Here is a 21,917-nt window from a genome sequence, read left to right as displayed (position 1 = left end):
GAAAACTGTCTCTTGGACTTTTTGCCGTGTATCAGATGTTTCAGTGAAGGACAGAAGCAAACCATTCCTTGTGCGTAACATGACATTCTCATTATAGCTTCATTTAACATTTTCTATTCACCACAGCGGTCTGTTCTGGATCCCTCTCCGTGCCCTCCATCCCATCACCAGACAGCCTTGTCCCTGCTAAGTGGTCTTGCCCCTCTCTTTGTAGCTCTCAGCCCCGCCTTTGTTGACTCTCCGCCTCCATCTCCCTCGATTACCCCGTCTAGAGCCACAGGCCTCAGCTGTCGGCCGTTAGTATTCCTGCTGCCAACGCAGAGGACCACAGGGAGCCCTGGCGGCCACACAGCATCACACACACACACAAACACACACACCACATTCACGCTCAAACAGCCTTCACCTTCCTCATCTGGCATCCCCGAGGCAAAGACAGATTCTGTGTTTTTGTGCATGTTTGTCGATGAGCACAGCTCCAGCAACAGACTAATAGGCCGGGGATTTTTCATCCCTGCTCATTTGGTATTTTGTCCATTATTTCCTCCTTCCCCTCATTTCCCTTGCAGTAATGTTTCTGCACTAATACGAGGTTTGCATTATTGATAGAGCTGCCACATTTTGTCCTCCCCATCTGTCTGGGCAGAGGGATGGAGGGCTGGAGGAGAGGGATGGTCCAGGGGAAAGAAGGGATGAGGGATCAAGAGATTTGGTGGATAAGAGAATAAGGAGTGGAAGAGATGGATGGATTGATGGATGAATGGGTGGTTTGATGGATGGATAGATTTATGGATGGATGGAGGGGTTGGAGGTACAGAAGGCTGGGTAGTTGGGCAGTTTGTCTGCCCCCCGGGATGCCAGACAGACCATGTAGTCAGTGTTTACTGAGCATGGATCCAAGCCATATGGTGCCACTTCAGGAGGGTTTTCAATGCACGCACGCACACAAAATAACACACACACACTCAGAGGCAGACACAAGACACACTCAGCCAATATTTATAGCATCTCATTCTAACTGAATCTTAGTTAAAAACATTAAACACATTAATGGTACATCTAATGTACAAAGTTGATCTGGTTCTGACAGATGACAGTGCCTGTGAATTCATCATGCTATATCAAGTGCCACAAGAGCTCTTCACAGGAACCTCCAGGTTTCGCAGATTCCTGTCTCACTGAAGCATCAGTGTGTGTCAGACTCACCAAAGTCAGCCAGCTTGAGCTCCCCAGTGTCACTGATGAGCAGGTTTTGTGGTTTCAGGTCGCGGTGAAGGATGTACCTCTGGTGGATGTAGGACAGACCTCTCAGTAACTGGTACAGGAACAGCTGGAAGACACATGGGGGACATGGGTTCATACTCTTAAAAACTACAATGAAATCATAGGCTTTATATAGAGTGGACAGCGTGGCTCCGCAATTTATCATTTGGAGCCAGAGTCTGCGCAGTAGAGACGATGAGGGATTCTGGGAGAATCTGAGTGGAGCTGGGTGACAAAAATAATCATTATTTTTTTTCTTTCGAGAGTCGAATCACTTCTTGACTCCACCTCCCGACATATTTTACAATCCCTGAAAAAAATACACGACAACGGCAGCTGTCAATCATCATTAAACGTTACATGAAGCCTTGTTTTTTAACCTTGTATAACTAATGAAAACAAAACTTTTCAGAAAGAAAGAGGACTTGGATACAAGACAGCCAAATAATATCTTCAAATCACCACAACAATCGGATGTGAGAAACATTTCTACTAGGTGTATCAATTTTTTTAAGTTTGACTACAGCCCATCTGGAATGACTGGAAAGCTGGATTTTTCACCCTATACTGCAGCCAGTCACCAGGGGGAGCAGTTTTTGTGGAGACCTCACTTCGAGCTGAGCAAGCGGACGTCCATTGACAACTGCTCTCTGGCTTTCTACAGCTCACTGCTGCAACACTTTCAAAGTGAGCAGCAGAAATGTGTCACAGACATATTAATAACAAAACATTTAATTTGGACATGATTTTCAAGTCATCCGAGGTGACCTTATTAAAAAAGGAAAAGCATAGTAAACCATCATTAAAACAGATCAGAAACCAAAAAACCATGTGAAGTGCAAAGCGTCCCCTAGGGTTGCACAATATTGGAAAAAAAACTGACAACGCGATTTTTGGGGGGTTTGCGATATATATATATTGCATTATTAAAGATAGAAGAATTTTCACCAGATGACTTTAATAGCTCTGTTCGGGAAGGATTTGGTTGACTCACAATGATACCATTGTATTCCTATTATACTGTTTAATCCAGGCTAAGGGGGTTTATCTGTGAATGATGAAGATTGCATGTCTCTGTACAAAATAGAATAGGTTTCAATTTCAGTTGCTTTATTTCCATTTCTCCAATAAATGGGGGAAATGCGAAAGTCACACCACATGCGCGATGTGACTATTGCTCATGCGCATTTTGCGATGGCGATGTTCAAACGATACATTATGCAGGCCTAGCATCAACTTTGAAGAGGTCAGTTTTGAGTTGGAGGATGTGATGGAGTCCATCTCATGTGTGGGGACAGAAAGTTCTGGGTGCAGAAGCCGAGGGCTCAGGCCCCCGTGGTACTGAGACAAAAATGACGTGAGGGTGGTTAGTAGTCCAGCAGAGGTTGAGTGGACCCTTGATAAGGTACCTTTGTTCAGCTGCTTGTTAAGACAAATATCCAATCAGCTGTTACCCTGACACTTCCAGCAGGATAACACTGTAACTGCTTTCTTGAACGTGGCAATGAGTTCCCTGTGCTCCAAAGGCCTCCCAGATCTCAAAGCCATGTCCTCTCATGGCCCTGTTTGGGTGACTTCAAGAGACACCAGCCTGACTAAACTACAAGCCAACATGGTAGCTTTCTGTACTCTCATAGCTAGAAGGATGGTATTACTAAAGTTGAAGGATCAAATTTCACTTGTGTGTGGACACTGTGTGTGGACACTGGGTGAGTGAGGCCATGTACTATGTCCAACTGGAAAAGGTTCGATTTGCTGTAAAGGAGTCCAGTCAGGAGTTTTCTAACACTTGGCAAACTTTTTTTGCTCACTCTGAAACTATAAACGTGGTGAAACTAAATGTTAGGGTGCAATGCAAGTGCATGTGTATAATTAAAGACTCCTCTGTCTATGTTTGTGTGGGTGTGTGTGTCTGTGCTAGTAAAACTTAAATCTTCTAACTTTCTGGCTATTATCATTATTGTTCATTTGTTTCTTCTCAGATGTCTCTTTTTGGAAGGGCTGGGTGGAAAACGTGTTTATGTCTAATGTAAATGCCTTTGTGTTATTGCTATTATAAAAACGAGTAAAGAAAGACCTTGATCAATGGCCTCCCAGATCCCAATCCAACAGCAGCTCATTGAATCTATGACTCCAAGAATCAAGGCCGTTTCAAAGGCCAAAAGGGGGTTGGAAGCGACCAGTGAGTGTACGTCTCCTCGCTTTTGACTTAACAGAGCAGTGAGCGCCCTCACAGTGACGTCTCCCTCTGCTCAAACTTAGTCTCTGGTCAGTGACCTGCTCAGTAAAGTCTGACCCTGTCACTCTGTAAACCATGAACACAGGCAGGATCCTCACATGTTAATAACAACCTTTCTGACAAAGTCACAGACACTAAAATCAATACAGAGCCAGCAGTCAATATCTAAGCCATCATTTCCCCACTCGGATGATTGAACAGAGACCAAACATAAGGGCCGGAGCATCCTTCAAACACAACAGCTGATTAACTGCTGGCTGCCGAGGTACTGAATCATTCTGTGGTTTTCTGCTTTAAAATGCATCAGCTATGTTTTTCACAATGCTTAATCAATGCAGTTCGGTGTCCCAGTGTGAATTCAGGAACAGAGGAAGCCTCAGATATGTATGGAGGTGTGACTGACTGGGGCTGGGTGGAGCTGCTGCTGTCTGTTCATTTTCTGTGAAGGGCGGTGAATCGATTGCACGGAGCATGACAGGACTGCTGACAGCAGGAAGGAAGAGGGGGAGGGGGACAAGGAGGGCTCAAATCTGCTAACTTTGACCCAGAGGAGTTTGAAGAGTCTACGCACAATCACATCTCAATGATCAAAGTTCTCATTGGCTGGCAGACATTACAGGATTCGTCAAACCTTCACACATTTAAAGGACACACACTAAAAAATAGATCGTAAAAGCTCTCTCTCTTCTGATCTTACGGTGTGTGGCGTGCACTCTGGAGCACATTAACCCCTTACTGCCAGTAGTAACAATTATATCCAAATATTGTCTTTGTGTTTTTTTGCATTCTTACAGATGCTAAATTGAGGGGAGATTGTTAATTTTAATATACAATAGTTATACATACAATAGTTATAATTAAGTTATATGATGTGTAAAGAAAAAGTAGGTTCACCCCCCCACCAGTTCATTGGGACATGGGGCATTTGATACAATCCTTGGTTTGTGCAGAACATGAATCAACAGGTAATAATGAGATACAAAGGTCATCTCAGCTGCATAAAGACCTGGCAGGGTTTGTCGCAAATTTGCAACAACAGGCATGAAGGGGTTAACCACACTAACCCATTCTTCAGCAGAGGATCTTCTTCTGCTTCTCCACTTCCAAATTTTGCGTAGTGAAACGTGGCTCCAAACATGGTGGATGGGCAGGAAATAGCAATGATGGTTGTTTTCAGCCTCTAAAATTTGACATTACTTCTAGAAAATGATTTTTTCATTTTTCTTAGTAGAAGTCATCCAGGTCCAAGTCCTATGGTATCTTCAAATGGAGCATTTTTCTGGGCTTGTCAGGTGAATATGGCTTATGTTGAGTCTAAAACACACTGAGCGGTTCAATACGGTCCGTCTCTGCACGGCACTTATTTTGTAACCTTGCAGAGCAGATAGACCTGCCTGATTCAGTTTCTGAAATCCTTCAGATCCATCTTGCCAGGCTCCAATGACCAACGATTTCACTCGGCTAAATTCTAACCGGCCCAATCAGGGAAGAGAGGCGGGAGCTGTGGGAGCAGACGTGACGTCAGCAGACTTTTGTACTTGTCAGCGTTCCTTTCATTCTTAAGTTAAATTTATAAAAACGGAAGCTGTTGTCTAACGCCTTTTTCACAGCTGTTTCTCGTGATTCAGTAGTTGTTCATCTATTGTTTCTTAGAGGCATCGGCTCACAGAAGCTACGTCATACCGTGGCTTGATGTGGATTGGTCCGTGGTGAGTGTGTTGATCAGAACGGTCGTCCAATCACCAGCTGCAGATTTTTTTTTAAAGTCCCGCCCCTGAAAACAAATCGGAAGAGCTGCTAACCAGATAGACTTGTGAAATAATTCTGTGGCAGATATATGAAACTGTCCATCTGGCGTGTCAGGTTACTTATTTTGTGGTGTTTCGACCGACTAATCCTGGGACAGACCCCCCAAAAAACCGAGACAAGCCGTCCCACTTTTAGGGACTCTTCTGTAGGGGTGCCAGACTTGACCAATCTGATCCCAAAAGGTGGAGCTACAACACTACATACCATTGATTGGTGGAAAGAATGGTCACTTCCTGTGTGACAGTGGCTGCTATATTTCTCCTGGTGGCTCACAGTCTCCTCTGAATGAAATCTGGATTGTTCTTTGAATCAAAGAGCTACAAGCTAATCACAAAGAAGACAAATTGCTGGATGTCTTCTATCATTGCTCTTTGTTTACTGTGACACATGTTTCTTCTTCGCTGGATTTGTTAGCGGGACACACGGCATCATGCTCAGGGATGGGTCCTGAATTAGGTACTTTTATAGGTACTGACGAAATTCTGTCAAAAGTACCAGGTACAGATTCATGTAAAATCAATCATGTTTAGGTACCTAAATGCATCCTTGTGACTATGAGGGAGTGGAAGAGTAGGCCATTTTCCATGCTAGACATGAACACAGCATTACAAGCTTACATACTGGAGAATCAATATGTTAAATTGAAAATAACTCACATTTTATATTAAACTGATATTTTTTGCCACATAAACACACAAAAGTACCGAAAATTGGTACTGATGAGTATGGATACCGATTGCCAGGTACTAGGATTTGGCACCGTATGGTTTCAAACATAAAAGATACCCATCGCGCAGCTATGGTGTCATGCTATTATGTAACTGATGCGACTGTCAGCATACAGCTAACATGTCGCCTACTACGAGATGGCATGGTTGGCTGTGAAAACACAAACAGGACCAGGCTTAACCAAGCCAACCCGTACCAAACTATACTGATCTGAACCAGACTGCTTGGCGGTAACAGGGCTTAACAAGACAAAAAAAAAAAAAAAAAGCTTATCTCTCCTGTCCAGCAGCGCTTCTCCTTTTTTAACTCTGTTACTGAAACATGGCGCTGGTTGGTCCACTGGTCTGAGCCCACTCCCTTTGAAGGGGGGTTCAGTCCTCGTTACAGTGGCCACTGGTTCAGCTCATGGTCACGACCCCATGCTTTGCCATCATCCCAGACTTTCTCCACCCCACATCCCATCCCTCCTCAGCTGACCTATCCATTAAAGTTAAAATACCCCAAAACACCTCTACACAAACAACAAAATACCATAACCAGTTTCCAAAGCAGCAGCTATGCTTTGTTTACTGTAAAACTACAACTCATCACTCAGATGTCATCTTCTTATCACTTAATTCCCTTTAGTTTGGAATCTGATTTAAATTTAAATGTTCACATTTTGCAAAAGACACCAGAGACTGAAAGATTCCTTCATTAAATACAACAACAGCAGACATATTCATAAAAATGCATGAACACACTTTTGCTGACACATCACATGAATAAAGACAACACTTCATTTCCATTTTTACAACCCTCTTTCATTCTGCTGGAATTAAACACAGCTCATTCACCTGCCTGAGGAGCTCAGAAAGCCAGGCTGCATCCTCTCCTCACATGCATACTGCATGAGATGTATCTGCTTCCAAAAAAAGGAAATATCAACTATTTCCTAAAACGCAGACAAAGTCAGAAAGCCTTTAAACTTGTTTTGTTTTCCTTCAGAGATCTGGCAGCTCTTCACCCCCCCTGCAGACGTGTCAATCAACGAATAATGAGGCTGGCTCGATCTAGCGTTCAGTTTTATTCCAATTCCAGCATTCTCCTCTTGTTTCATTCCTCTCGCTGATATCGAAGTCTCGGCCAATTAGGCTGATTGAAGCACCGTGGAGTCCAATCAGGCACGGGCCCTGTCTGGCATCTGGAGGCACAGGGTCAACAGTTTACTATTCCTGCACTCGGCGGGTGAGAGATGAACCACGGTGCACAGAATTAGCATGGGAAATGTGTGTTTACTCATGTATATCAAAACACACCTCTGAAAAGCCCTCGCCTAGCTGGGAGTGCAACTGCACGGTAATAAAAAGAGGAAAAAACACTCTTTTATTCTCTTCAGTCAGCTCTTCAATTCAAACATCAAACCCTTCTCAGAAGACGATTTCTCTGCTCTGAAACGGCTCACTTCCATTTGCAATTCCAATCTGTGAGAGAAAGTGAAGTGCTGGGAGCAGTTTGTGAAGGATACTCAGACCCACTGCTTTGGAAACAACAACAATAAAACTGCATCCTGCTCTCAAGGTTACAAGGTTCTTAAGCAGAGGTACGAAGGTCTGATCGACTCCGATTCAGACGGACTGGAAGTAAAGGATGTTAAAGTGAAATGTCACCTGATGGATGGTCTGGACGTCTACACAGTGTTCAATTTGGGTCCACTATTTGGATGTCCCACCATGACCCTTGGACTCAATATGTAGTTTAAAAGTTGGCTTTTTGGACATCAGGTGGATGTCAGGATCAAACTTTGAGTGAGTTGGGCTTTTTTTAGGACGAATGCAGGAGTGAGTGGATGAAACAACAGCACAAATAGACGTTCAGAGGACGTCCTTTTTTTCGAAGTCACTTTTGGGCGTCTCACTTTGGTCCTTTTACAGATAGATGGATAGTTTTGAATAAAAATTTTATTCTGTTTAAATTTCAGTTTTCCATTCCAAAATGGTGACGTGTTATCCTGTAGTGGTTCATTTTTCTGTAGCTTTATTTCTTTTTTGGAGAAAAGTGTTCGCTCATGGATTTGTTCTTGTTCTACAATGAGTTTAAGTTTGACGTAGGAAAAAAAAAATGTCCAAAAATGACAATGAAAGGATGCTTTTTTGATTGTTCCTTTTGGGGCTTGGTGATATGGCCTAAAAATAAAATCCCAATTTTTTTTTCACAAAAAATTCAATTTAACATTTTTGACGATTTTTTTTCCCCACCTTTAGCAAAAAAAAAATCAGTAAGTACAAATAACAGAGAAAACTCAAAAACAGTTTTGTTTCAATTCTATCAAAAAATAATAAAAGTAAACTATGTGACTCCTGTAATCAAAGTTTCAGCTCTTCTTCTGTTTAAACAACTTCACTTATATTTAAAGGAGGATTATTGTTTGCTTTCACAGTGAAAGCTGAACCATTTAATACATTTTAATTGAAAAATACAGCTAAAAAGCTTTTACAGTACTGTTTCTGGTTCACTGCAGCACTGTTCAGTTTTATTCTACTTTTAAATGTATTTTTTATAAAATGTGTTGTTTTCATCTAGTTTTATTTTATGTTGAAGCTGTAGCCTGTTCATCTGTAATTTTAATACAAACAAATGAGCAAAAACAAATGTTATTTATTCTAGTCCGGACACAAAATGTATGCCTCCCTGCATAAGTCAGTGCCCTGGTTGGGGCACCCCAGTCTAAAAAGTCTGGTCCGCCCCTGTTTGTCAGAGCGTACCTTGTTGCAGGTTCATTATGTTGCTCTGCTTGTCAGCAGATGGATTTATGCTGAATAGAGGGCTCAGTTGGTGGAATGGAGGAAAATACAGAGAAAGACGGGACTCAGCTTTCCCCAGGTAAAATTCAAACACCTTCACAGTCATGTCTGTCCAAGCAGCACTGGTTGATCATCTGTCTCCCTCCCGTCTCCCTTCCCACAGTTTATTTTCACAAATCATGATCCATCAATATCACCAAAAACAGGGGATTTTCTTCGATAGAGTGGGGATGTTCGGACAAAAACTTGAGTATATTTCTTCTCTATCTAAATCTATAGATGATCAGAGAATCATCTTTGAAGAGCAGCAGGTTTTACACCTGTCAATCACATCATCAATAATCTGTAGGTGAACCTGAAAGGGTCCCTGCTTTGTAAGTGTTTCAGTCAAAGATCTCAATCAAACTCCTGAAAAGTGACAGAAAACAGAGTATTTAAGGACAGGGGTTTCAACATTTACTGATATGTAGTCTAGTTTATATTAAACTCTTAGGACTGTTGACACAGACATAAGGAACGTGTGTCCGTCAAGGTGCTGGGTGTCAAAGACGCACAAGAACATTTTTATGACGTTCTAGTTTCTGTTGTTTCATCAGTGAACTGTTCAATCATGCTGCACACATACAAAGTTAGCACTCCATGCGGTACAGAAGGTGCGCAATAGCAGGGGAGAAAAATTCAAATTTAAAATTTTTTAAATCGTCCACTAAGAAAAATTTTAATTAACTGATATAATCAATGCATCACCCAGGCCTAGTCTCTTTGCTCAGTGGGTAGCTCTTATACAGAGCTACTATTGACGTCATAAAAAGATGTTGAGTAGATGTTGGAAAAAATCGTCATCTGGGTTACAGTCTGCACCTTCAGGAGAGCAAAGTTAGACAATCAGAAATGGTGGTGAAAGGACGTCCTTTACGTCCATGTCGCACACTTTCCATTTAACTGAAACTGTGTGGGAAAGACATGAAACCCTCGGTCAGTCTAATGAAATTAGACATTTTTTAATGATAAAACTTTCAAACCTGTTAAATCCTGCCAGAACACAAAACTGATGGGGTATCTAACCCCATGCTGTCACTGGCTGCATTTTTAACACTTTCTGAGTATAAAGTAATGTTTCCCATAACAACTCAGCCGCCCTTCACAAGTTCAGTTTATAGTCTTGTACTTTTGACTTCTTACTTCTCTCATTGCTGCTTCTCTTGTACTCTGCCAGGGGACTTTTAAACACATCTCACTGCTGGATACACTCCAACAACCATTCCTCACCTCACTTTATCTGCAGCAGAAAAGAACAACGTTGACCTTAAGTTTTAAACACACTCGCAGTAGATACAGCAATGTCTCACCAGACTGCAGCGGTGGAATTGGACAATAAAACACGTCATAAATCAGAATGAAAAGTTACTTCATTACAGAGAAAAAGTCCTGCAGTGTGTGTGCATGAGAGCTTAATCATGATACATTATTAGTTCATAACTGCAGGAGAAACAAAGCGTGTGATCCTAGTTAAAACAGCCATTAACATAATCTATCACCAGGAAGTGACCGGACTGCACGAACAACCATCCATCACCGGCGCACCAATAAACACGCTGCCATTTTTCTAATGATGAAATACTTATTGCCATCTCACCAGAGGCGAGCAGAACTCTCCATCAAGATAAGCATTATGAGAAATGTGAGGATTGTACGGGCTGCGTGTTATCTATCAGAAGAATGGAGTGTAATTTGGCTCTTTTGTCTGATATTCAATGTGCAGCAGAGCGCGGAGCAATGAATCAAAGTGACAGCAGGACACTGGGGTTCATATGGCTTCACAGGCCCCAAAACAAAGTGAAACAGCTCAGAAAACAGAGCGAGAGGAAAGGTGGTTTGTCTTAATCCATGTTAATCTGGAGCATACTCCAAACTAACAACCATTAAGACACCCATGTACGAACAGACTGACACCAAACTACATCAACCAGAGCAGGAGCACAGTTTTTAACAGTGACAGTCCCATTTCTAACTTTACTGTAATATTCAATCCCAGATCTCAAGCATGCTCATCACACTGAAATAGTTTTTTTATATTCAAGTAAAATTTCATCGACAGCCTTGGTAGGGCCGAACAGTCATTAAGATGAAAACAAGTAAATAAAAAGATTTTTTTCTGTTTAAATCACATTGTTATTTTGAATGCCATGTTTTCACATTTTATAACAGGTTAAAGTCCATAAGGGCCAAACAATTCTTGTGGGTGTCTTGATTGGAGAGCCAACTAATAAAATGTACCTTATGATCTTAATTTATAGATTTATGATTCAAAAAGATCCAGGTCCAGATGTAACTGTAATACAAAATAAAATGTAGCTAAATGTAACTCGATGTAATGTGAAAAAAATGCAACTTCTGCTTCACCCGCTGAAAAAAGACTTTGCAGCATGGGTAATTTCTTCAACCACATAAAGCTAGCTTTCACTGCTGCATTGTTTTTGTTTGGGGCTTTCTTGAACACATCCTGCTGAGATTGCTGTTTGCATTTTAAATCTTTTAAATCTTTGTTGAAAAGTGATGCTGAAAGGACATCCTTTGAATGTTTCCTTGCTCAGTGGGCTCACTCACTCACTCACTCCTGCTCAGACGTCCACTTCATGTCCAAAAAGTTGAATTGCAAATTACGTTCATATACGTCCAAGTGGGATCATGGTTAGAAGTCCAGATAGTGGACCTAATATGAACATTGTGTAGACGTCCAGAGTTGGTCTTAGACCAGCAGACATGATTGAAACTTGATCTGCACGTCCATCAGACGTCTGATGTGTCGTGGGTTGTGATCATGGACAAACCTCTGAAGCAGTGTTTTGCTGAAATGAGTAAAAGTGGTGACGCTCAGTGAAGGGGAGCTAAAGCGAAGCAGCGTTAAATGGAGTGAAAAGGCTCCACCATCTGCCAGCAGGCGTGGAGGCAGCCCTAATCTTTCCCACTAAGCATCTGTACAGCGCTCTCTGTAATAGTCTGAATCAGGAGACGTATCAACCTGCAGTGTGGCCGCAGAGGACTGTAAAGTTCCAGCAATGCCCCAAATTGTCTTTGGCTTATGTTTTAATGAGCAGCTGTGTCGCACTGCGGGGTCTCTGTGTGTAAATATAGGACCACTGAAACACCACGACACACACCATAAAACAACACCAACAACACAGCTTCGATGTCGACCAGTCGTCTCTGCAGAGATAAAGTCTGGCTCTGTTTCCTGCTTGTTGGCGTAACGACGCTCACAATAAGCCACAATAAGCGACATCAGCCTGTTAGAGCCGGGGTGACGAGGAGCGACCAGGGTATTACTGTGTCCAAGGGTGTACCATGTCATGTGATTGGCTGTTTGGATATTTGTGTTAATGAGTTTTAAACCTTAGGGTCAATGACTTTTCGAACACGCCACCAGGCACTACCGTTCTTAGAAGTTCATACTTCTTCCTTTAGTTACAGCAAACACTAAATTCTAGCTTAGCCTCTCTATTCCATCAGAGATGATGGTGGGATGAAAGAAATGAAATGCTCATAAATGAAACTTTAAGAACTCTTAAAGAAATGGAACAAGTGATTTTTTTTTCCAAAAGACTAGAATTCTTATCATAATGAAAAAGAGAATCAACCGGAAAATGACCGACATACATGATGATGAATATTTATTTTTCACTGAGCCTTAAAATTCTTTTGTTAAACAGTTTCATAAGCTGGGTATTGATCCTTATCAAACCCTTTTTTTAATCCCAGCTTTATGACCTGTTTCTGAACCATCCTCAGTGACTGTTTCAGCTCATCTTTTCTCTCCCGTTAAACTCTGCTGATGTGAAGTTTCAGAGCAGTCTGAGCTGCCGCAGCGTCCAATCAGAGAGTGATATTCCATACAGGGGTGTGTCTGTCAGTGAAAAGACTTTCTGCTCTCACTGATCCCTCCTCAGATCAGTCTCCCCTCTCCTCTAACCTCTGAGCTCAATCAAAGCTTTGAGACGTCTGTCCAATATGGCAGTGTTTATGGGATTCAGCCCTGGTCTGTGCTGCTACAGGCTCAGACTGCTGGAGGATATGACACACCATGCTCTCCTCTCTTTTTCCATCTCTCGGTCTGTAAAACTCATCAGTGCAGCTCATCTGGACTTTTTCTGTTCTTTTATCAAACATGTTCTGGGAAGAAAGCTTGATTCCTGCGACTACTGTAATTAACACTATCCCTGTTACACTGCTATGGGTGCTGTGCTGTCCATCTGTTTGTCTGTATGTATGTCTCTTTTTCTGTCTCATTTTACTGAACTAGCTGAAACAAATGACTGTCAGGATCATTAATCTGTGTCAGGTGTTTGCCTGTGAAAAATGGGAGTGTCAGAGGTTGACGCATCGTTCCTTGTTGGGGAATTTTGAAATATCTATAAATAATATCACACATTTCCAAGTCCGAAGAACTTGTTTCGCCTAAGTTTTTGCTGATTTGATGCTAAATAAGTAAAATAAATGTTAAATTGCACACCCCACATATAGAGTATTGTCAGAGCTGTTGATACTTTTCATTCTTCAGTGCCTAAGAACCTTAGGGTCAGTCATTTTGAGATACAATCGATTTTCACATTCTCATTCTTAACCATTAAAAAAAGACTGACTTATTAAAATGTAATTCATTAATCAAAAAGTCAGATTTTTTTTAAATTTTCCAGATGTATTAACCCATGTACCCCCCCCAAATAAATAAATAAAATAAGATAAAATAAAATAAAATAAAACAAACAATAATAATAAAACATATATATCTGGGGTTTTTTTCCTGGTACATTGTTTGTATTACATTTGATTGATTTGGTGGTTACGGAAACTTTTTTGGTAAATATACATTCTTGACGTTTTTTCTTTTCCTTTTTTTTTTTTTTTTTTTTTTAGGTTTTCTCTTTCGGCTTTTCATGCCTTTAATGAGATAGAAGAGGACTGTGGATAGAGTAAGAAAGGGGGTGAGAGTGGAAATTGCCATGCAGGAGATAGGCCACAGGCTGGATTCAAACTTGGGCAACGCTGCAAAGCTCATAGGGCGCAACCTAAACTGCCAGGCCATTGGCACCCCTGAAAAACTATTTTAAAATAAGTAACAATTTAGACCATATTCTTGCTGAAACTTCTTGAAAATTACTAATGATTTTCCAGAGAAAAAAAATAAAGAAAAAGTTTATAGATGATTTCATGACAGCAGGGCAGAAACACAACTTCAGTTGTCTGTAGTGGAACGATAATCCTCAAGGGGGCAGAAAGCATTTTTTTCTTACAGATTATTAAGAAAACTATTTATGATATTGATGAGCCAGAGGTCTTTGAAAGTCACGTTACAAATATGACACATTCTGCATTATTGGGTAGAGCTGCTGTAACAGGGGGAGGCAGAATCAGTGTGTGGGAATAAAATACTGTGTAAATACCAACACATATCCACAAAAGATGCAGGACAGCGCCAGGTTTTGTTTGTTTGTAGCTGAGGTTGTGGTTCTTCCTGCCTGCCGCGTGTCTCTCTGCATCTCCCTCTGTCACAGCCACCACACTGCCATCTCTCATCATCACATATCCTCGAAAACTAATGTGTCCTGTGTCCTTTTACACCTAATAATAACATAAATAAATAAAAACATGCTTCATTTTACATGTGTAGTAGGTAGACAGGAAGGTTAGAAGAGAGAGGGAATAATTTCATCTGGCTCTGTGCTTTCAAAACATCTCAACCCAAGGACCATTGCTGGGAGCTCTGTGGCTCTGACCAATGACTGATGTCCATGAAATGACTCCATGAGAAAGAAAGTTAGAAAATACAGTCAGCACACTCTCTGCAGGTATACACACATCCTCTGTCCAGGGTTTCCCAAACTTCTCAGTCCAAGACCTTAATGATGGAATAATAATGGTGCTGGAGACCAGCGCCCCCCAGCTGTGGGATTGCACGAAGAGGCTAATCACCCAACCATCCCCCCTATTTATCTATATAATGCTAGGCGCCGCCCTGTTGGTTGTGGCTGCCTGTTGCAGCAGCAGAGGTTTTGTCAGTGATATTTCTACTACTTTTCTCCTATGTTTGTCTGGAGATCCCAAATGTAACCATGGCCACATTGTTTACAGGTAAAATCAGCTGTTAGCAGCCTGTAGCATGTCAATGCTAGTTGGTGATTTCCCACAAGGTGAGAAGGAGGAGGTGAGGACAACGTGCTGGTTCTCAGGTGTGAGCTAAGAAGAGACAACATCATCCTGTCCTTTCATCAGTGGTTATTGGGAACGCAAGATCTCTCCAATAAGATGGACAAGCTAGCTGTGCTAACCCAGCGACAGAGGGAATACCAGAAGGAAGAGTAGCATCATGCTATTCACAGATATGGCTAACGGAGCTAACACTGGACTCCAACGCCACATTGAAAGAACTTCCCTGCTGTGAGTTAGTTATCAAATTAACCATTTGATTTTCTGTCATTGCTGCCTCAGTTGTATTGATATATTGTTCAATTTATAACATTTTGCATTGTGCTATTTTTAACACTTACATACTGTGGTTCCAAATGAAACACAGGAGCTTGGAAAAACAGTCAGTAAATTATAAAGTTCAGCAGCAGATCAAAACAAACAGTGTTCAAAGTCTCTGAAGGAGCAGAGTTTGCTGTGAAACTGCTTAACAGCAACTCCAGAAAGAAGGAGGCCTCTCGATGTGCAACAGAGACCACAGCCAGCCCCCATGAAGGAAAGAAGCAGAACGTGACAGGGACAAACTGTGAAGGTACTGGCTGGGGCAGAGACGAGGAAGGTGAGTTGTCCACTGTCTAATCCTCCCAATAAAGGCCAGGAAACACTCAAAAACATTAGAAATTCATTGAAGCAAATGGAAATGTGTAAATTTCACCTCTTCTTATCAAATCTAAAAGCTCCAACAGATCGAAACTACAATTCTTACTGTACAAGTTCAACCATTTCTCTCTTTATTTGCTTTGATGTAACATTTAATCAGAGACTGATCTCCTGAAGTGAAAGTCGTTGGCTCATCTGTGTGATCCTGAAGTGTCCATGTGTCCTGTGCCTGCTGTGTTGACCTGCTCTTGATATCTGTGTGGCTCTAATCACTAATGTACCATCAGCAGCTTCCCTTGTAATTGAATTGTGAGAGCAAACGCTGGCTGTACTTTGGCTTGTAGACACGGTTTGTGGGTGTCAGCTTCCAATTGATCCATGGAGATGTCACTGAGACACGACCCTTCAGCTGACTGCATATAATCCAATAAGAGATCCAATAAGAGGAGCGCTTCAGCAGCCGCCGGATGAGGTCATGCTCACAGTGCTCAATGACTGCGCGCTGATATTAAACTGCGGTGAAGAACAGAAGAACATGGGCGCGGAAAAGTTAATGATGCTGCAGAATATTCTGACAGATTTACCCCAGTTCAAGCAGAAAGTTCACTTTAACCCTCCACCCACACACACACACACACACACACACACACACACACACACACACACACACAGAGCTCTGTGGTTGTCGACCAATAATGACATTAGCAGAGAGCGTCTGAGTGCTCCTCTCCAGATGTTAATTTGATGTAGCACCAGTCGAGTCACTAATAGCTTTTATGTTGCTGATTAGTAAATAGGGGGATGGTTGAGTGACTGCACTTCCTCTCAGTCAGTCATAAAACACACTCATAACAGACATTAACTCCCTTTATGGTGCTTATGTTCGGCTCTTAATTGAATCGTAGCAAACTTCACATGGCTGACACTCAAACATGTCCGTAAGTCTTGAGTTGTGCTTTTGAAAATTAAAAAAGTTCATCACCCTGAGTGCTAAACGTGCTGTGCTGGTCACAGATTCAGTGAGCAAGGTGTCTGTGAGGGACTTTTTTTTTTTTTTTTACGGATCCAAAAAAGACATCTGAAAAAAACGTCTTCTGTGTGCAAAGACCTTAATACTAAGAGGTATTCAGATTAGACTGATTACAGTAATTTCCCAGATTTTGGATCTTATTTGTTTTGATTGAGAGTTCAGCTTTTGTCAGTTTTTTTTTGTTGTTGTTGTTGTTTTAATCTTTTATTTCAACATTTTTCTTTATTTTAAATTGGGGTATTGTGCTGTTTTTCAGTCTTTCTACTATCCTACTGTGGAAGTTTTATATGACTTTTAGCTAAAAAAAAAAATCACATTTTCTCTCCCCGGTGTTTTAGCAGACTCTTATTTTACCCTCTGTTTGAAACTTTGTTTTAGCAGCTGCCTCTTTAAGGCTCCCTGCTCCTCACTGTCCCCCTTCCCTCTAATTGGCCAGTCCTCTGGAGACCTATCAGGGTCTATTGGCAGACCTTAGTGTTTGAGGCCTACACATTCAGTGTGAACCAGTCAGGAGATTCTTATGTTATGACCTTGTCATTTAATAAGGCCGTATTCAGACCAGAAAAGTCCTTTGGTCCACTTGTTTGGTCCGGACCAAAAGCGGACTTTATTTTTTTTTGTTTGGTGCGGTTCGTATTCAGATTGTACTTTTTGCAAGTGGACTATATTCTGTAAACACATCCACGTGTGTGACGATCAGTGCTCTCATTGGACAGCACTGACAAAGGGCGGCACACAGAATACAGACCCGGAAATGGGGGTAAACGTGTGTTTGTGCTCTCATTAGAGCTGCAAAATCATTTTCAGTTTCAAGAGCAGCTCCTTCAAAGCAGGCTTAACAACACCGTTTACAATTTAGGAACAGTGAAGACGAATGCGCGCAGCAAGGAGACGCTATGCTCTGTGTGTCCTGACCCATAACATGCTAGCAACAGCGTGGCTAAACAGAAGACAGAGGATCAGGTATGAACCAAAGACGGTTAGGTTACGGTGGCTTTATAGGCCAAAAGGCACATGTATCCTGTAGTTAGTTTGGATGGACCTTGGTTTGTATTCAGACCTGCACCGGAGAACCACGAACCGCACCAGAGTTCGTTTGGAAGCGGACCGAGACCACCTCAAAAAGTGGGTCTTGGTCCGGTTGTTTGGTCCACACCAGGATTCGTTTGTGTCTATTCACACCTGCATGGAAAATCGTGGGAAACGAACCCTGGTCTGTTTAAAGTGGACCAAACAGTCCAGGTCTGAATACGCCCTAAGTCTCATAAAAATCTGGTGCTAACTTTGGAGCGAAGTGTTTCCATCTGCTTACTGACAGATTCAGGGATTCCTCCAACATATGAACATGTAGAGGTTTGAAAATCTGCACGCGCTCAGTCTGAACATCCAGCTTTGGTTCTTTAGATCCATGTTTAAAACAATGAAAAAGCAGAATACCCCCTCTTTAAGCTCTTGTATATTCTGAATGTCATATTTTCTTGAATCCTCTGACGTTGGTTTGTCTGAAACTCTTTGGATCACTCTCTGTAGAACTAGAGCTTTAAAAATAAACTTGCTTCACCCTGCCCTCAACAAGCACTTCCTATTCCTTCATCTCTGAAAGGTGCAGTATAAATAAACTTGCACTGCATCGCTTTTCAGAGTCGTTTTTAATGAAACCAGAGCACAGAGCTGCTTCTGTGACACCTATAAACTGCAGGTGCACGTGGAGCACGCCCTCAGTCTGTGCTGCACATGGTAATCTGCTCAACTCTGTCAGGCTGATGATAATTATCCCAAACAAGAGTCCATTACCGTCAGCGCTCTTAACTAAAGTCAGTGTTAATTGATATCTGAGCAGGTGGGATGTCTCTTACATTACATGGTACAGTGAACTACTTTACAAATTAAAATCACAGCAAGCAGAGATAATTGAATGCTCCTGTGTGTCAGATTTACTCTGTGATTTTCTAAATAACAGCAAAATAATAGAGCAGTCATCATCCTCGCTGTGATGGATAAACCAAAGCTTTGTCCTCACACTCATTAAATCCAGAGCAGACTTTCTTACATGACTGCACAGGAACAAATCCACAGATAAGAAATCACAACCCAGGCGTCTCGGCAGCCAGTAACAAAGTCAGCTTGAGCCAAGCAACACCTCGCTGCGCTCCCTCAGAGTAATCCTAAATTATTCATGTGAATTTCAGTCGGGCTGCTGTCAGCTGGAAAAAAAAAAAAAAAGACATATTACTTATGTAAATCCTCGGTGGCAAAAGGTACGAGCTGTTACATAACAGATAGAGTCTGAACTGTCACCTTCCTGCATGACAGAACATCCCAACACCCCCATCAACAGCACACGGCCTCATTCACTCCATCAGCGTTTGTTTATACCTGTTTATTAACAGAGCAAACACCTTCAGCAGACAGGAAACACACGGCTGCACAATCATAGGAGAGAAACAGTCTGTCACACCACGACCACGTTCTTCAGCACTCTAACAGCTGGTTAACGTCCCAGACGCTGTGAAGCTACAACGTTAAGGAGTCACAGTGAAACAAGAAAACAGAGTCTATCAGCTAACAGTTCGTTAGCTTCGTTTACAGCCAGGTGGCGCCAGACATCTGTCCACGTTTGGGGTGGAACCTCTCAGCTTTTAATATGACGCGATTCGCAGTGCTTGGTATACTCTTCCATTTCATCACAAGTTTTTTTAAGGATGTCAGACACCTAGAGGGTTTTGTTCAAACTTCAGGAAAAGTTATCCCAGTCTTTTTTACTCACTTCATGGCCTGTTTTGACAACACAGCAGTAGCCACGGTTACATGAGGAGTTTTTCGTCTTTCCGAATTGAATCTTTCCGAATTACTTTTCTGAAAACAATAGTATACATGGAAAGGAATATTCCAATCTCTGGTCTACATGCACTGCTGTAATCAAACAGAATAGTCAATGGGGCATGCGCAGAAAAACGTAAACATCACGTGATTTATTAAAGCTGGAGGACGACAGTTTGTTTATCACGGTGTTGCAATACTCCGTATTGTGAGTTTGTCGTCCGTCCAGTCTTGAAATTATGTTCAGTTCTTGAAAGTTTGGATCAAAAACAAACTTTCCGCAGCAGTCCAGTGCTGACGGCTCGCCACCATTTTTAAAGTTGAGGAACGTCTCTAGTTGCGTCTTACGTCATATCTGACGTAAGCTGAAAGAACGCACTCTGACAACTTTCCGTCTGAGTGGATACATGATACCTCAATCGGTTTGGGGAAAGGAATATTCCACCCCTGTGAAACCGATTAAATGGCCATTCTGATTGGCACTTTTCTTTCAGAATGAGGTGTGTACAAAGGTTAAATTCTTTCCGTTTGAGCAAATAAACTGAATGTAAACAGAATATTTGGGTCCATGTAAACGTGGCTAGTGAGTGCTTTTATTTTGAAAAGATGCAAAGAAATACTTGGCTAGACTGTAAAGGTAGAGGAAAAACTCTAAAACAGGGATGAACACTACAGCCCTGTCTTCACCGAGTGTTTCAGTTCTGTTAGTCTCTGTACGCGACATTTCTTTTGATTAAAACTGGGACCTGTCCCCAAATAACCGACCCGTACCATTGCAAGTTTTGGCACCCTTCTGTTGGGGTGTCAGACATACTGATCCGACCCCAGAAGGTGGAGCTAGAAACACTGCAGTATGTTGATTGGTCAGAAGAATCATCACTTCCTTTTCCATAGTGGTGATAAAGAACAACACTTAACTCCGCCATGTTTAAATCTCCAGTCTTCTTCCTGAAGAGAACTTTCTTTGTGTTTGGAAAATAGCATCACCAAACAGCGTGAAACTGCTGTTGAAACCAAACCGTGTCATGTTTTTCTTCTTTGCTGGATTTATTCACAGGGTACACTTTGTCGCACTGCTATGCCATCAGGCTGTTACATAGCTGACAGGGCTATCTGCATCTGGCTTACACACCACCGACCAAGAAAGGCACAGTGGAAACACCAATAGGATCAGCTCTATTGATCCAACCTGTACCAAAGTGATCTATTCTGGACCACTTGGTGGAAACGCGTACGCTGGAGGTACGCTTAAATGCCCCCCTGGAAGAAAGACAAGTTCTTTAGATGGTGTTACATTGTCTGTTATGTCCTAAAAGCAGGTTGCATTTTCTGATTACAAATGAAAAATAGTCAGGAGGGTCCTCAACCTTTCAGCCCCTGACCCTCAAAATGGTCTTACTAGATACCAGTGACCCCCTGCTCTGAGTAAACACTGATGGACCAATCAAAAAGCTGACAAAGATACTCAGATATTCATTTAAATTGATCTGTACAAAATTAGATTACCTATGCTCCTAAATGAACCTGCCTCTTCTGATATCGCTGTCATACTGGTTTAGTCATCTCGAGGTCATCAACAAAGAAATGTGGCAAACGGTTTAAACATGATCTGTCTCTGTAAATATTTCTAATATTTTTGTTGTATTTCTTTTTTATCCACAATAATGGGTGAAACATACAATCCTGGACCCACTTTGGTTGTAAAAGGTGATTCATGACCTTATATTAGTGATAAAGGTGTCCCAGTCCGATATTGACATCTGTCCAATATCAGCAAAAAAACAAGTATCGGTATCGTATCGGAATGCATCTAAAATCCCCGATATAAGCAGTTTCTGTTACCCATTGGTTAATAATAAATGGGTCCGTTTTTCCTCATACCTACTGTTGCTGACTACTGTTCTTTGTTTGAATAATATCACTTAATCAAGCCTTTTCTAACATGACAGAAATACTACAAAATAAGTAATAAAAGTATGCATGTTTAATGCTGATATTGTATCGGATTAATATCGGTATCGGCCAATACTCAATGCTGCAGTATCGGTATTGTATCGGAAGTGAAAATGTAATATCAGGACATCCCTAATTAGCGACTCCCATGGGGAACTGCTGCTTAGAGAGTGAATTCACAGCAAACATCCACCTCCTGCCACCATGTTTGTACCTCTGTTCAGTGACAGACAGGTACAAAGAAATGATGCAAAACATGTGACTTCAGAAGAACACAGCACCCTCTGTTGTTGAAAACGGGAACTGAAGTTCACTTTGCTCTCACTGATGTTGAATGTCTGTTTGTGAGCCAGGAAAGGTCACATCCTTTAGTTTCTACGATAAGTTATGCTCCTCTTTGCAGCCTGCTCACAACCTCTATCTTTAGTCGTTGACATTTTCACATTGC

General features: G+C 41.7%; 1 protein-coding gene across 4 annotated transcripts in view; it reads right to left on the bottom strand.

The window, feature by feature from the left end:
* Positions 1–21,917, bottom strand: part of cdk14 (cyclin dependent kinase 14) — a 300,539-nt gene that overhangs the window by 162,468 nt on the left and 116,154 nt on the right. For all 4 annotated transcript variants that reach the window (XM_074682607.1, XM_074682608.1, XM_074682609.1 and 1 more), the window contains one exon: positions 1,207–1,330. In XM_074682607.1, the coding sequence (XP_074538708.1) occupies positions 1,207–1,330 (124 nt within the window). The remainder of the gene's footprint in view (positions 1–1,206; positions 1,331–21,917) is intronic.

The sequence above is a fragment of the Halichoeres trimaculatus genome, unplaced genomic scaffold, assembly GCF_033239565.1.
Source record: "Halichoeres trimaculatus isolate MK-OKI-2021-1 unplaced genomic scaffold, fHalTri1.1 fHalTri1_scaffold_12, whole genome shotgun sequence".
Lineage (NCBI taxonomy): Eukaryota > Metazoa > Chordata > Actinopteri > Labriformes > Labridae > Halichoeres > Halichoeres trimaculatus.
The sequence above is the reverse complement of the archived record's forward strand: the minus strand, read 5'-3'. Positions and strand labels throughout refer to the sequence as shown.